The 17691-nt window shown below is 34.6% G+C and overlaps 1 protein-coding gene and 1 non-coding gene across 6 annotated transcripts in view; both read left to right on the top strand.

Annotated features, from left to right (window-relative positions):
* Cnksr2 (connector enhancer of kinase suppressor of Ras 2) overlaps positions 1-17691 on the top strand; it is a 304624-nt gene that overhangs the window by 41228 nt on the left and 245705 nt on the right. For all 5 annotated transcript variants that reach the window (XM_004670647.3, XM_004670646.3, XM_045140782.1 and 2 more), the window contains exon 3: positions 12165-12367. In XM_004670647.3, the coding sequence (XP_004670704.1) occupies positions 12165-12367 (203 nt within the window). The remainder of the gene's footprint in view (positions 1-12164; positions 12368-17691) is intronic.
* LOC123456928 lies at positions 2592-2732 on the top strand. The gene has a single exon (XR_006634789.1). It is a non-coding gene; the product is annotated as a small nucleolar RNA SNORA62/SNORA6 family (small nucleolar RNA).

Raw genomic sequence — 17691 nt, 5'->3', positions numbered from 1 at the left:
AGCCACTTGAAAAACAAATTAGAATTTAAAAGGCAAGTTTTCATAGCAGCATTTTATTTTATTTTTGGATATTTTATTTATTTTCAAGCAGAGACAAGGAGAAATAAGCATGCCTGGGCCTCCTGCTACTAGAAATTATTTCCAAATACATGTGCCACTTTGTGTATTTAACCTGGACTGTCAGGCTTTGCAAAAAACCAACCCTGACCATTGAGAAATCTCTTACATTGAGCCACCGTAGCATTTTAAAAACACAATTGTATATGATAAATTACACAGTCCAATTCTCCCAAAAATGATTGTTAGGAATATTAAATGATATTATTTTAGAAAAGACTTAAAATAATAAAATGACTTGAATATCCTTTACATATAGCCAATGAAAATAAAATATATGGTTACTTTCTTTTGTGAAAGAGCAATGTATAATTGGGTGAGAATAATTAGTGTCAAAATAAGCTTCCTCCCAGATTGTGATAGCAAATTAGATGTTTAGAAAGATCATAGGTTGCTTATCAAGACGAGGTGAGTGGATAAAATCTTGGCTGGTATTATATTCTTCCAGTAATTTGTAAGTGAAGGTTGTAGAAAGCTACACCAAGAAAGAAAAAAGATGAGCTATGTAATTTGATAATCTAGGTTTGAATCTCGGCTTAGTCAAGTATGGATACCTGTAATCAAATATTTTCAGTGTTGCCATAGTTATTTTACTTCAACTTGAGGCAATACCTCCTCTTTGTGGTATTATGAAAATAAATAAGAGTATGTTTGTATTAAGCACACACTTAATAGTGACTATTATTGACATGTTGATTAATACAGTAAAATAGATAATTAAATACAGTATAATTCAAGAATCAATATCACTTCATCAGTTAAGTAAGTAGTACCTACTTCTCCACTTAAAAAGCTTAGTTAGGGAGAATGGAAAGCAAATAATTATTACTAATGTAATTACTAAGAGTATGTTATAAATATAACAGAAACACATAAGATCAAATAACTCATTTTAATAAGATAAATACGTGCATATTGCATAAGAGTTAATATTTAATCAATCTAATGGAGGAGTGGATGGGAGAAGAAAGGGGAAAGCATCCCAGACAGAGAAAATAACTCATATAATACGCAGAATAAAAAACATGCCTCATATGGTTTTAAAATGATAAGTTATTTTGAATGATAAATATAGGTGAGAGACAGTGACAGGACATTAGGCTTTAAAAGAATGGGGCCAGACTATAAAGTGTCTTATATTTGTTTCCTAATATGGATATTGGAGAACCACCCAAGAATGATTAAAAATCATTTTAAGATGGGAATGGGTAGTAGTGAAAATGGTATAATGAGGTGGGTTTACATAAAGTTGTGGAGAACAGTTGGTAAATATTTGAAATAGTCTATATAAGCATTGAGGAGGAGCCTGAATTAAGCAGAAAATAATAGAGATATTCTGATGAATGTGAGGAATGAACTAAAAGACATAGAAAGATGAAGTCTCTTCAAGATATTAAGAAAGTATAGATTATTTTTACAGGATTGAGGATAGATAATTACTGTAGGAATGCATTATTAGAAACATAAATTGAGTTTTAAATTTCTAGAATTTGAAATACCTCTGGATTTTAAAGGAAGTGACATGAATTTGAAGCTGAGAATTGTGTGAAGATATAAATTTGAAAATCTCAGAGATATAGGAATTAAGCTATTAGAAAGAGGCGAGATCAACAGGGGAGGGCCTATAGAATATAAAGCAAAGGATGCAGCTTGACATATGGTTTAGGTAGCCAGGCCTGCCAAGGCTCAAGAAACATTGTAGAAGAGGGGGCAGAAAAATTGTAAGAGCCACCAAGTGTGTAGGGATATTCTTAGGCATTGCCCCTCCACTACCACATACAGACTGACCGTGGCCCCACTGTGAATACCATAAACCTACTGAAAAGGGCCCCAGGGAAACAAGAGCAGGAATGTGAGGGTATTAAAAAGTATAACTTGATATAATAATATTTGAAAAGAACACATGAAGGCAACTGCAAAAGAGGAGTATCAGTGGAGGTCACTACTTTTATTAAAGGTCATCAATCATTTCATATAATTCCACTAAAAGGCAATAGAATAAGGAAGAATAAAAGACATAACTAAAAATTATTTGCAAAGACTATTTACCTTCCATATTTCAATTGTACCCTCACTGTATTTTTCAGAAGGTGTTAACTACTTCCTCTTACATGGTCTAAAATAATCCCCCATACTTACACTCCCCTTAATCTCCATCTCATTTTTAATTATATGTTTACTGGAGTTTATCAGGCTAATGTGTTTTTTAATTTTAATTTTTACTTATTACTAACATGCAAAGATTTATGTTTCATTATATTTTTCAAACAAATTTTAGTTTTTTTCTTCCCCCTTCTTTTCTCCAATCTCAACACCCTTATGCTCTCTTCCCTCAGTCATCTTTCTGCTTTCATGGTGTATGTTTCCTTTTTTCCTCCCCCATTCATTTCTCACCACCTCTTATTCCCCTCTCATGGTTTCCTATGTCATTTCATATCATATTGTTTACATAGATACAAAATTGAAAAGTTAGGTGTACATTGTTAGAGTTTGGAGTTGAGGCCACAGCTGGCTGATGAACTCACAAGTGTAAGTATGTGACATCAGTGGCATGTTTTTGCTAACACTCCACTCTGGCCAGTAAGTGGAGTTTGATAGTAAACTGTGCTACAAGTAAAAAAATAAATAAATAAATAAATAAATAAATAAATAAATAAATAAATATGTAGGATCTATATATGAGGTTAATGTCTTCATTCCACTAAACTGTAAATATCTAAGAAAAGTGACCATGCTTATATGCTTATTGACCACCTAATGTAGATCACAAATGCCTAATAACTATTGAGTCTGAGTACTTTTTTTTTTTTTGTTTTTCAAGATAGAGTCTCACTCTAGCCCAGGCTGACCTGGAATTCACTATGTAGTCTCAGGGTGGCCTCAAAATCACAGTGATCCTCCTACCTCTGCCTCCTGAGTGCTGGGATTAAAGGCATGCGCCACCACACCTGGCGAGTCTGAGTACTTTTTAAGAGTGTCATTTCAGGAGTCTTGCCACATTTTTTGCATGACACTTTTGGGATCTTTTTTCCCTAGCTTCTCAAACAAATAGATTCATACCAGAATATGCACTTCCAGTGGCTGCAGAGATTGCTCAGTGGCTAAAAATGCTTACTTATAGAATATGAACTTGTACTCTATTTGAATCAGGTTTCAAAGTTATGGTACTTGGAGTAAGGAAGGAATCCATGGTGTTTTTAGCACACTGGTCTCCAAATTCAAATCAAGTTGGCTCTGAAAATAAGATGGAAGTGGACAAGAGACAGGCATATGATCCAGCAGTTTCCTGCTTGCCACATCATCTATATAATAATTAGGTGTTTATATTTGAACTTGATGCTCATAGTCTATATCTGATAAGCATGTACAACAAACTCTCAAACTGTCACTTTAGGCTATAGTAACATAAATGACAGTATTACACTTAGTGTAGACCAGTTGGTTTTATAATTTGGCCCAAGGTTTGCTGAACTAAACCTTAAAACACAGTATTAAAAATGTTTTGTGTAGATAGATAATTTTTCACTTTGAGCCATAGAGTGTTATGAATTCCTTCATATGCTGAGCTTTAATTTCTCTATAATTCTGGTGAAAGCACCTTTATATTGGATCATTTTAATACTTTATTATGTGGTTGAGCTCCTCTGAAAGTTAACATAGAAAAGCAATCAAGATACTAAATTTTTTTGTTTATCTGTATTTACTCAGTAGTTATTTGGTAACATATTCCAAAGAGATGAATTGTGTAACTCTTTTACCCCTCTGAAATGGAGTAAAAGTCAGAAGTGTATGCAATGGATGTGAATATAAATTAAATTATGAGCAGAGATTTATATGTACTTCTAAATGCCATTATAAAATAAGGAGGTAAGATGTCTAAACAACAAGCAGAATTGATTAGATCAAGAGTTATACTGTTGGAAATGGGAAATTCTATCTTACATCTCTCTTTACTTCTTGCCTTATATCTATTTATTCTTTCAATATTATATTTGTGCTACAATAATGCTACCAATGGAAATGAAAAGATGAAAAAGCATGGTCTACACTCCAAATCCATATAGTCCATCAAAGAAGATAAAAGTTGTTAAAAGAAGAGCATCAATATGTAGAAAACCCTATAGTGTGACAGTGAGGAACATTGCTGAGGGATGCAGAAAGTATAGGAAATGTTTGCATTGGTTTTGAAAAATGAGTAAATGTCTTCTGAGTAAAAAGTTATCTGGACAAAATAAATTACATGAACAAAGAAGAATGAGAAAGAATATGCAGTGCTCAGAAGAAAATAGGAATATTTTATTGGCTGGTGTAATGTGAGAGGTGATGAGAAGGAAGGCCACACGTACACATTGTATGATCCTCCAATTCACAGTGGACTTTTCCAAGGAAGAAAATTGTATCTAACTCATAGTTTTATTTATTTTGTTTTCTATATAATACTTAGCACATACAACATACTAATATTATCTTATTGAACAAAACTCTAACAAGAGTTTTCTTCTCATGCCTACTGTATTAGTCAACTTCTTGTTGCGGGGAAAAAATCATCCCAAACTGGGTGTGGTGGTGCACACGCCTTACAACCTGGGAGGCAGAGGTAGGAGGATTGCTGAGAGTTCGAAGCTACACTGAGACTACATAGTTAATTCTAAGTCAGCCTGGACCACAGTGAGACCATAACTTGAAAAAAAAAATTATCCAAAAAAAATCAGTTATAGGAAGAAAATGCTTATTTCAGTTCTAGAGAGTAGAATCCATAATGGCAGGGATGGCATGGTGGTAAGACCGTGAGGCAGCTTGTCATATTCAATCTGCAGCAAGGAGGCAGAGAATGATGTATTCTGCTCCTCAGCCAGCTCTTTTCTTTTTATATAGTCCAGAATCTGCCCTGGCCAGCGGGGAGTTAAACAAGGACCCGAGGAGAAGTTAAGCTGAATGGGAGAAGGCAAACAGACACAAGGAGGAGACCAAGCTAGGTGTTTGTCAAGGTCTCAAGATTTTATTTTTACATGTAGGTTTATATAAGGTTGTAGGGGGAAGGGGACATAATCAGGCCAAAGGTCACAGAGTTACTGGTTAAGCCGCAATGCCTTTGTTTCTTCATCAGTTATCGGTAGCATGGGGGAGTATTCACCCAAGTGTACGATTTCTTTGTTTCTGGTAGTTGAATATTAGAGGAAGAAGTAGAAACTTAACTTGCTATATGGCGATCTCTGTTAACATGGCCGAGGTTTGATTCATAGCTCCCAACAAGAATTCTAACTCATGTTATTGTGCCATCCACAGTTAATTAATTAATCCAATCAAAAAAATCCCTCAGGTAATTCTAACTCCTGTCATATTGAATGTATAAGCCATTATACCTACATAGTCTTTGACTCTAAAGTATCATTCCTGATGTAAAGAAAACAAAAAAATTACCAGATTCTTTTTGTTTCTTTGTGCTGTACTATTTTCATCTCTCTTGTTTTGAAATTAGACCTGATGAGGAATAATTGTTATGGCAACTAACAAAAATCAAGTTTATTTAGTCATTTTTTTCATGTGATATATATAATCATCAGACATACTCTTTGCAGAGTGTTATTCCATAAAGAAGATATTCCTAATTTGGTGATACTCTTTCAATCTATGATAATATCATTTATCTTACTTGAAGGATATTAACCAAAAGAGTTAAAAGCCTAAATAAAATATATTTAGCTTAATGTATAGCCCTTCATTTGTGTTCTGTCCATATACCTTTTTTTGGAGCACTAAGTTACCCAATTATTACTGGATAATAGCAGTTTTCATTTTATTCTTCATAGGCTTTTCATATAGTAGGAATTTTTCATCAAAAATCTAATATTTTAATGTAAATGGGTCGTGCATTGTGCAGTTAGCCCACAGTTATTGGTATGATAAATGTCTCTGCATATCATGACCCAACATGTGACTCTGACATTCTTCCCACCCCCTCTTCCGCAAAATTTCCCTGAGCCATGTTGGGTTCATTTTTGGTCTGCTTCAGTGCTGAGGTGTTGGGGGTCTCTGAGGCTCTGGCTCTCTGATTTGGTAGGAGTTGATTTTTCTCTGTGTTGGTCTCCTTCCCCTTTGTGCTGGTATCAGGTTCATCAGGAAAACATCACCCTTGCTTGTTTCGCCAATTATCTGTAGTTTCAGTCGGGCCCCTTTTGAGGTATGTTGGGGCAGCTCTCTCCTTAGGATCTGCATCTATCTGAAAAAGAGAAGCAGATTCTCCAATGGAGAGTAAGTTAGCACCTGGAAAATTGAGATAACACTTACTTTTTGATAGACAGTTTAATAGGTGTAGGCCCTCTTGTACCCCATGATTGATGGTAGCTTGAAATTGGAGAGTGGGCTTATGTTTGGGTATGGTTCTGACTTGTTTCCCAGCTCCAGCTATGGGTCTGGTACCACTGAGTGGATCAGTTAGCCAAATCAAGAGCAGTTGGTTCCCCACCATGGCTGTGTGCCACTATTGCACTTGTGTGGGCATCACATCAGATTATTTGTTGCTAATTAGGTTAGACCATGAGTTGCTTGGACAGATATTGGTCATTTTCCCCAGTTGCCCATGTAGCACCTTCTGACTGTCTGGGGACTGACTCTCTCCTGGCTTCCAGCCATGCCATTCCATTTTAGGTGTCAGCTGCGTATGGAGTCTTCAGCAATAGGGTCTTACCACTGACCTTTGGTGGGTCATCAAGTACTCTGACAGAAGTCTGTCATTGTTTTGGGAAACTTTGTAGGTTTCTCTGATCAAAAGCTCATGCACGACCCATTTACATCAACAAGGAGGGTCCATTGGGAGGGGGTAGATCATGGATGAGCCTAAACAATGGTACCAAACTGCCTGTATTTGCTGAAAAGAAAACAAATAAATTAAATTTAAAAAATCTAATATTTTAAATTGCTAAAATTTGTTTCTTTGACACATAAATTCTTGAATCATTCATTTCAAAATCTATTTTTCTGAAGAAAAAATTCAAACAAGCCTTTTATACTTATTTTTATGAAACAAAATTATCATAAACCAAAACACCCGCTACATGATGCATTTGAAATGAGATCAATCAAATGGCATCACCTTTATAAAATATGTGCTGAGAATATTGAATATTTTTAGTTAATTGGCAAAAACTGTTTTCTAAGATGTTAAATGTATTCCTTATTTATTTCTTGCATAAGCCATTAAATGCATGTAATTGAAAGAGAAAACCAGTATGAACTTACTGCCAATTCTTTGTCACTAGACTGAGTATATTGAATCAGTTCTAAATCATGCCTTGTTCTTCAAAAAAATGTTTATGGGCAAATATGTGAATATTACAGGTAATGTAATGAAGAAATCAGCTAATATATTTAAAGTCCAAGTTTTTCCACATTGGGAAATTTTTTTATGCTCATGGAAATTTCCAGTTATATCATTCATATTAAGTTAAAAAGAGTAAATGTGGCCAGGAGTGGTGGCCTACACCTTTAATCCCAGCACTTGGGAGGCAGAGGTCGGAGAATTGCTGTGAGTTTGAGGCCACCCTGAAACTACATAGTGAATTCCAGGTCAGCCTAGGCTAGAGTGAAACCCTACCTTGAAGAAAAAGAAGAGCAAATGTGTAATGGAAAAACCTGAATATTTTAAAAAGGAAAAGCTGTGATTCTCATTTCTACAACTCTGGCCCAACTCAAAAGAGTCCATTATTTGTGTATTGATACTTTAAATGTTAGGCAAGGGAGTGTGATATACTGATAACTTAGCAAGTTACAACAGTGTCTGTCCACTCTAATAAAAGTAGAAAAAATGTTTTTTGGGCTACTTAAAATTAAGAATTGTAATGATAATATTTGAGGAAGGAAATTGATCCATCTCTTTTGTTTTAAATAATAGCACACACACCATTACATACAGATTAGCTTCTAATAACCATTATTTTTTGCTTTTTCTAGAATTCTAAAAAGTGATTTTCAGGTTATACGTCATATTTTATTAGACAAGTGATATTTTTTCATTGTTTTTGGTTTTTTTAGTGCTACAGGCTGAACTTAAGACCTTGTGTATGCTGTACAAGTATTCTAACTATGAATTACATGTCCAGGTCTAGGATAAGGTTTAAGAATTCCCCTCTCTGTCCTTTGCTATTCCTCATTTATTTTTGTATTTGTGCTGTGTATGTGAACATATATATATGCATGTGTGTGATGTGGTGTGTGATATTTGCACATATATGTGCCCTTACAACACCCCATATGCTCACCTGTACCTTGGGTAATGTCGGGTATCCCACTCAATGGAGTTTTTCTGACTGGTCTTATTTTAACCCAGACTCCTTTTACTGATTCCAAAGCTTACAGGGTTCTGAGACTTCTTGGGTCTCTGCTCACCTGATGGACAGAAGTTAAAGGCAAACTTGGCCTTGCCTAATTGTTTTACATGAGGTGGGAAGATTTGATCACAGGAAGTCTCAGGCCCTCATGCTTGCACAAATCGTACACTTAAACGCTGAACCATCTCTCTAGCTCCCCATCCTTAGTTTTTACCTCTCTTCAATAGATATTTCATAAGACAGTTTCCAAGTTGGGGAGCTACAGGTGGTATGCATCTAGATTTTGTCCAGAAAGTTTTCTATTTATTGTTTTAGTTATACTGAAAATAATTGTAGGATCTTAAATTTGAAAGGCTTCCACTACTTCATATCAATTTCAAATTTTATTTATAAGATTAGTGTTAGTATTTCAAAATTATTTCTACTATCTCTAGTAAATTATTTGAGATGCTACTGTTATAGAGAGAAATGAATTAATTTTTATGTAATCTTATGGCTTACAAATTTAAAAGATGAGTTATCACGTTAATTATGTTTTCTTCAGTAAATTATTATAATTTAAACTTCTCTAAAATATCTATAATTTGGGCTAGGAAGATGTCTGTCTGAGCAGTTAAAGTCACTTGCTTGCAAAACCTCTTGGCCTGGGTTTGATAACCCCATACCCACATAAACCCAGATGCACAAAGTGGCAAATGCACTGGAGTTCATTTACAGTTGTAAGAGGCTTTCGGATGCTGGTAATGTCTCTGTCTTTGTCTCTTTGTATCTCTTTCCCTACCTCTCCCCCTTCTCACTACCACACACAAATAATTAAAACTATAAAAAAGAAATAATTACAATATATTTTAAACAAATGTTTTTATATCACACTCACTAGCATATAAAATTAAGCACTGCAGGCATGTGTGAAAAAGTGTTTTAGCAATTATGAAATTTTCTGAAATTTCTTGTAAGTATTTCAGAAGTGTCCTGTTTAATGGACATAGTAATAAGATGTTCCTATCTAGTTATTAAAAAGCATCCTATAAGCTTTCCTTTTTAATACAGTGATAGGCTAGATAAAATCTCCCAAGTGTTTAACAGATGAAACAGAATTGAAATGGAATATTGTTTTATTGACACAAGTCACCTATTTTAACTTGATAGATTATTATGATTAAAATTAAATTGTGAATATTTAATACTCTATTATTTTAAAAAACAACTCTAAACACTTTTAAAAAATAAATCTATGAACACGTATGAGGATTATGACTAGAGACACTCAGAATTTTCTGGCATATGACATAGGCTATCCTGCATTATAGCTGTTAACAACTGAGACTGTCCCAAACACTGTCTTAATAGAATTGTTTACATTTATATGAAGAAGATTAAAAACACCAAAATTTGCACATAGACTATTCCCAAGGAGACTGCATAGTGTTCATGCTGTGAGACCTAGAAATTTTATGAGCTTGTCTAAATCAAAAATACATCACATGCAGGCATTTTGTTGATTTTTTGTGTGCTAACATGACCATAACAGGAACAAGCATGCTTTCTTTCTTGAGGAACAGAAAATTGTAAAAGTATTAAAATCTTAAGCACTTAGTAAAAGAACTAAATTTTTAAAAAGTGAAAGCTTTGAGTACTAAAATGTGAAAAGACAAAAGAAGCCACCCAAATCTTTGACTCTTAATAAAAATATAAATCCTCAGAAAAGAACATATTTTGTCACCATTAAATCGTATTTGCTATCCTATAAAATTCAACTTGATGTTTATATATTAAAATTTTCTTTCCCTTTTGCCAATAAGTTGTTTTGTGATAAGTTACTATAGGAAAATAAACTTTTCAATTTGATATAAATTAAGTGCTTGGTGATTGTTGACTTCACAGATGAATTCGTTATACCATTTACTTCCTATGCTTATTCTTTATCTTTGATGTTGCTTCAGTTGTTGTCATGGGAAACGTTTTCCCTGGGGAGATCAGATGACAGACCAAAGTACCACTGCACCAAAACCAGTTTTGATGAACCAGGAGTTTATTGGAACTACTTGCAGAGCAGGGTGAGGGGTTACTTACAGGAACATGGGTGACTCAGAGGCAGCTGCATCACTAAAACAACCACCCCAACATAAATGACAATTCAGAGAAGCTGCATCTCTGGTGCACCCTGTGCAACTTGCAGGCAGCTTGCCAGTAAGTGTCTCTCTCCAAGCAGTTGTTTACCCTTTAAATAGCGGCTGTCCTTGAAAACTTTTCCCAGATTAGTTATCTCTCCTGACTCCCTCCTTCTTTCAGGAGGGAATGTTTCCATTCAGAAATATTTCACAGCTTTGGTCAGAGTCTGCCTCTCAACAGTTGTTTATCACTTCTATAACTTTCAGGAGTAGTCCTGTGACCATTTAAGTTTCAGTTCTCTCAGACTTGTTGACCTCTTGACTCCCTCCTCCCTCAGAAGGGAATATTTCAGTTCAGAGGAATTTGCTATACAACAGTTGTCACCAACCTTCTCAGAGCAAGAGAATATTGATGTTAGAATGTGGTAAAGCCATACCCTCATAGGTGACCTCATAATTTATACTCCGTTTCTAAACTCTATCGTGTCAAAGTACTGAGCTGTTTATACATATCAGTAAAAAATAATTCTGTTCAAAGCTTGGTTTTCTCAATTGTGAATGAAAGGTATGCCAAATATTTATGCTTTAGTAATTTTTAACATTATTTGTGTTCCATTATTTACATTTAACAGTAGCTTACATGTTGCTAAGTAGTTTGATCAAGGTCATATTTTGATCTCATTAACCTTTCTTAGGGATCTTTTACTGATTACAATTACCTGCAATAAATTTTAATTCTAACTTTTTAAAATTTTTCTGTGTTTATGTGAGAATATCTTGCAATCATTTCTTATTTTAAAATAGTAAAAGGTTTATTGATATTTTTATATCCTCTTTTTGCCTCAATATGTAGACATGGAATTTATTAATTTTTAAATATTAATATAATTTGAAAAGCTAGAAAAGTAAAATAAGATATACAGACCAGATTCTTACAGATGTCTTGAATGCACTTGACATATGAATGTGAGCTAAAATGCTTTGATGAAATTACAGTTTAATTTCATATTTTGTTACAATAAAATGGAGAAAGTAAATTAGCTCCCCAAAGAAAGCAGAGAATTTCCTGATATGGATTATAAAAGAAATTTTTGAGTTGTTCTATAGAAGACACTGAAAAAGGAATACACAGTTTTTCATACTTGTATATTTTATTATTTGAGTTATGCTTATTTCTCAGTTTGATGAAAGCAGAATGCGTCCTTGTATCTGTACACTTGGGCATGAATATACAAATTGAACAAATAGTAATGCAGTAATTGTTTGTATCAATTTACTTCACAATAAATAAATTTAAATTAAAAAAAATAAACTTGTGAATCAATACAATCTTGCTGTTTTAGCTGCCAGCATCCCAAAACATAATGCTTTTATTATTTCACATTCAAATTTGTAAATTACATCTCTTATTACAATTTTTTCTCTATTATGTCCCTATACCCTCATTTGACTGTGGGCTCTACTAGGCCAGGATCCTTGTCTTATTAATTTATAATTATAATGTTAGTCCTGTTGCCTTTGGATAGTAAAATATTCAGTAAATATTTGACATGATAAAGGAAATACTGATATTAAGTGTCTTTGTTATGTCTCTTTTTTCATAATGCAGAATTACGGCTTGGAAACAGAAAACCTAAAAACCCTTTCTCACAAGTTGAATGCATCGGCCAAAAATCTACAGAACTTTATAACAGGAAGGAGAAGGAGTGGCCATTATGATGGAAGGACCAGCCGGAAATTGCCAAATGACTTTCTGACCTCGGTTGTGGATCTGATTGGAGCAGCTAAAAGTCTGCTTGCTTGGTTGGACAGGTAAAATCTTACTCGTTTCATAAGTATTCCCTCTTCATATAGCAATTTGAATCTAGTAGTATTTTCTTATGAAATGGATGGACAAGTAGAAGAATACTAAGTAGTAATTGTCTAATTATGATTTGTCATAGTATAAAGCATCTACAAATAGGTATTAAGTCTTCTGTAAATTTTTTGTCAATATAAATAGAAAATCAATCATCTATCTCTAATACACACAAAATACCATTGCTGTTTTATAATCAAACTTAATATGTAGTGCTTATAAAAAAATTTACAATACTTTTATGTTTCCTGATTTTCTTTATTCTTTTTATATTAATTGGTCATATTTATTTATTTATTTATTTTTATTAATTAGTTCTGTATTCAGCAAATCCATTATGTTTGGTATGATTATTAGACTCATCCGTGACCTACCCCCTCCCCTTTAATTGGTCATGTTTAAGGAAGAGGCCTTTTGGATTCTGTATACTGTTAAAAATTGGTAAGTATACACTGAAATGCAGCATGCATTGGTTGTCCACTTATTCTTGCCTTACACATTTGTCGTGGAATATATAAAACAGCAGACTTTTTACTGATACAAGATGAAAAACATTTTACTTTAGTTGAACATTGTTATGCTAAATCATATTACAATTAAAAATCATACAAGCTCCATATTATCAGTTTTGAAAATTTTTATACATGGTAAGACATTATGGTTACTTCCATGGCTGAATAATCAAATGTGAAAATACTATTTTTCTCCCCTTAGAAACTATGCTAATGTAAAATTGCTCAAGAACTTTTTTTCCTTTAATTTATTTTTTATTGACAATTTCCATAATTGTAGACAATAGCAAATGGTAATCCCCTCCCTCCCCAAGAACTCTTTTTTGAATAAGTGTCAATAAGGTACACATTTGTTTGCTAATATAAGAGATATATTTAAAGTAAAATTTCCATAAGTTTAAAGTAAAGCTTAAGAAAATTCCACTTATTTTTGTATTGTCTAAATTATTACATATCAATATATCAAATAAAATGATGGTACTAGGTGAAGATTTAAACACTAAACTATACTATATCAGTTTTTGATAATAGTCTGCTTCTTTTATAATGTAACATTATTAAATTTAGTTATATTTAAATATCTTAATTTTTAAAGTAAGTTTATTTTAAAATAAATATTCTTCAAAAGCTAAAACCTAACGTTTTTCTGGTTCTGTAATCAATACCTCAAACTACTATATAGAAATATATTTATGGAAAATCTTGGGCTGTGGAAGTTGCTCAGTGGTTGAAGGTGCTTGCGTGCAAAGCCTGATGGCCCAAGTTTGCTTCCCTAGGTCTCATGTGAAGCCATATGCACAAAGTAGTGCATGTGTCTAGAGTTCTTTAGGAGGATCAAGAGTTTGTGTTGTGCCATTATTCATGTTATCTTTTTTCTTGCTCTCTTTTTCTCTCATACATAAACTCTCTAATATATAAAAATTTTATATATATATATACATATATATATATATATATATTTCTATAATATATAAAAAATAAAATGTTTAGTTCTTTATTTGTAGGGTGTTTTATTTTTTATTCATTTTTACTTAATTCTAGTTACTTATGAAATATCACAAATGACCACTACATTTTGAACAGGTTAGTGAGATTTTTTGATACAGTTGATATGTATTTTTAATTAAGAACATCCTTTGTATGCATGCATCATATATTGTTACCATCTTTTCCCTCTTCCTTGCCCCCTTCCACTGGGAGTGCTCCTTGGTAGAGTGGTTATGGGCTATGTGTTGTGGGAGCCAACCGTCAGTTAATGGAGAAAGGTAGTGCCTCTAGGCATGATGTCCAAACCTGTGGCTCTTATAATTTTTCCCATCCCTTCTTCTGCAAAATTTCCTGAGCCTTGGTGGATATTTTTTTTCCAGATATGTAACTAGATTTATTTCTGCTATATTTGAAAGAGTTGATACAAAGTTACATGTCTATGACTCAAGTCCAGGTCAAAAGTCTCCCATATGTCATTATGTAAAAATTTAAATTTCTTTGATTTGTTATTAGATATGGACATTTTTTCATGTAAACAATACATATTAGTACCATCCTTTCCCTCCTCTCTGCCCATTTTTATGTAGAGGCCTTACTTGTTTTGGATGCAGGTCAACCACATGGGGATTGTAGGTCATGAATTATGTTGGAGGGGGAAAGCAATGTCCCTGTGCAAAATGTACCAACTTGTGGCTCTAACAATCTTTATGCCCACTCTTCCACAAAATTCCCTGAGTCATGCTGGGAGCATTTTAAGTCTACTTCAGTGATGGGCATTTAGGAGCCTCTGCATCTCTGCTTTGGTAGGTGTTAAGTGTCCTCAATATCTTTCTACATCACCCTTGTGCTGGTATATCAGGTTCACTGACAGTGCAGCATTCTTGCTTATTTCCCCAATTCCTCTGTGGTTTCAGCTGGGGCCAGGGTTGAGTGTGCTGGGTCATTTATCTACTCAAGTCCAGTTCCCATATGAAAAGGAGAAGCAGATTCTCCAATGGAGAATGAAATAAGCACTGGTTAAATGGGATAACCCTTATTAATTTAGAGAGAATTAAAAGGGTTTAGATGCTCTTATAATCTAAGGTTAGTGGGAGCTTGAAAATGAAAAGCACAATCATTACCTGGATATGGTTCCTTTTCACTGAGTGGATCTGCTAGCCAATCCAAGAGCAGTTGGTTACCCATCATGGCTATGTGTCACTATTGCACTTGTGTGAGCATCATGTCAGTTTGTTTGTTTCTGAGTCACTTAGACTTTGAGTTGCTTGGACAGATATTGACCACCTTCCCCTGGTAGCTCATGTAGCACCTTCCAGCACTAGATGCACTAATAGTCTGGGGACTGACTCTCATCTGGATTCCAACCAGGTCTCTCTATGGTCCATGCCAACAGCATTTAGTGTCTTCAGCAGTAGGGTCTTACCATTAACCTCTGGTGAATAATCAAGTAATCTGACAGAAATCTTTCTTTTCTATTTTGGGAGATCTAGTAAGGTCCTCTTGAGGGTTCCACCATTTAGTCTGACTTCCAGAATACAGGATTCTATGTACCAGTCCAATATGGGTTCAGTTTTGTGTCCCCCCCACACACACACACCCTTTCCCTTCCCCAAAGCCCTACCTTCCCTACTGTCCAAGCCTCAAGATGCTATTCAGTTATGTCAGCAACTTGGGTTGATCCAGGTTAAGAACTGCAGATTTGAGAGATCAGTTCCAAGTTGAACCATTTTTCCACAAATTTCAATGTGTCATTTTTTCTTACTGCAGAGTAGAATTCCATCATGTAGATATGCCACATCTTGGTTATCCATTTATCCAATGATGGGCACCTGGGTTGATTCCAATTTATGGATATTATGAATTGAGCAGCTATAAACATGGTTAATCAAATATCTCTGAACTGAGATGTGGAGCTTTTAGAGTAAATTCTCAATAATGGAATAACAGGGTCTGTTTGTAATTCTATCTTCATCCTTTTCAGGAGTCTCCATATTGTTTTCCACAGTGGCTGTACTACCTTACATTCCCACCAACAGTGAATGAGAGTTCCTGTTTCTCCACATCCTCCACAATGTTTGTTTTCATTTGATTTTAAAAAAATCATTTATTTTTATTTATTTATTTGAGAGCAACAAACAGAGATTGAAAAAGGCAAATTTAGAGAAAGAGAGAGAATGGGTGCACCAGGGCTCCAGCCACTGTAAACAAACTCCAAATGCATGTGCCCCTTGTGCATTTGGCTAACGTGGGTCCTAGGAAATCAAGCCTCAAACCAGGGTCCTTAGGCTTCACAAGCAAGTGCTTAACTGCTAGGCCATCTCTGCAGCCCTTCATTTTATTTTTTAATGTTTGCTATCTTTAATGGGATAAGTTAGAATCTCATAGTTGTTTGAATTTGCATTTCCCTAAACTAAATGTTGAACATTTTCTTAAGCATGAGTTAGCCATTTCTCTCTTTATCTTTCTTTTTTTTTTCTTGATCAAATTGGCCAGTGATTTGTCAATCTTATTTATTTTTTCAAAGAACCAGCTCTTTGTTTCATCAATTTTTTAATGATTTTCTTAGTTCCCAATTCATTAATTTTTGCTCTAATCTTGTTTATTCCTTTCCTTTTGGATCCCTTTGGGTTGTATTTTTCTTATTTTTTTGAGGAACTTTATGTGGACAGTCAGGTTATTGATATGAGATCTCTCTGTGTTTGTAATCAAGGCATTTAGTGCCGCAGACTGGCAAAGCCGGGACCACCAGTCCAAGGGAAAACAGGGCCTTAGGAGGTGGGCAAGGAGTTGGCGAAGTGACAGACAGACACACACACAAGGTTAATGTATCTGAGTGTGTTTTACTGAAGTAGAGCATCAGGTTATATAAGCTTAGCCTTTGTTTATTCATGTGGTACAATTTCTATGAACAGCTTGCTCCAAGCATCAAGTATTTATTTATTTATTTATTTATTTATTTATTGCATCAAGTATTTTTAACAAAAGTTCTAACAGGGTGACGTCATAACTCTAATATATTTTCTTTCTTGAACTATGCCATAAAAATGTAGGTGTATGAAATGCTGCCTTCTCATAATTGGATCCCAGTTGTTTCCTAATGCTTTCTCTTTGTACTTTCGTAAGCAAGCACCAAGGTGGCCTCGACCTAGCAAGTCTGTCCACAAAAGTTAAAGAATAGTCAGGCATGGTGGCGCACACCTTTAATCCCAGCACCTAGGAGGCAGAGGTAGAGGATTGCTGTGAGTTCGAGGCCACCCTGAGACTCCATAGTGAATTCCAGGTCAGCCTGGGCTAGAGTGAGACTGTACCTTGAAAAACCAAAAAAAAAAAAAAAAAAAAAAATGTTAAAGATTACCAAGAAACATGTTTCCCACCATTGTTTACTAGTGTATCCCATTCCTATACACTCCTGTATAAGGTCCATCGATTGGTTCTGGTCCTTGAAATTCTGACTATGGCTTGAAACAACAGCGAGGTCTTTGGAGGAAGCGTCACATCATCAGGTGACTCAATTTTATGGAAACTATTCCATATGTAATTTTTACTAAATTGTGAGAGAACATCATGCTGCTGTCATGTGTCAGGAACAGAACAGTAGTAAAGAAGAAAACAGCTATTAGAGAGCAGCAAAAGGCACTACAAGCCTGGAGAATGCACGTCCTTCCAGGAGGCTTTCTTCCTTGAAGCTTTCTCCTCGGCCTGGTGAACAAGTCACGCAGACTCCACTGGAGTTGTCATGACAATTTAGGGCTATTAATTTTCTCTTTATGCCTGCCTTC

This window comes from Jaculus jaculus, chromosome X (genome assembly GCF_020740685.1).
Source record: "Jaculus jaculus isolate mJacJac1 chromosome X, mJacJac1.mat.Y.cur, whole genome shotgun sequence".
NCBI lineage: Eukaryota > Metazoa > Chordata > Mammalia > Rodentia > Dipodidae > Jaculus > Jaculus jaculus.
This window is presented reverse-complemented; position numbering and strand designations above follow the sequence as displayed.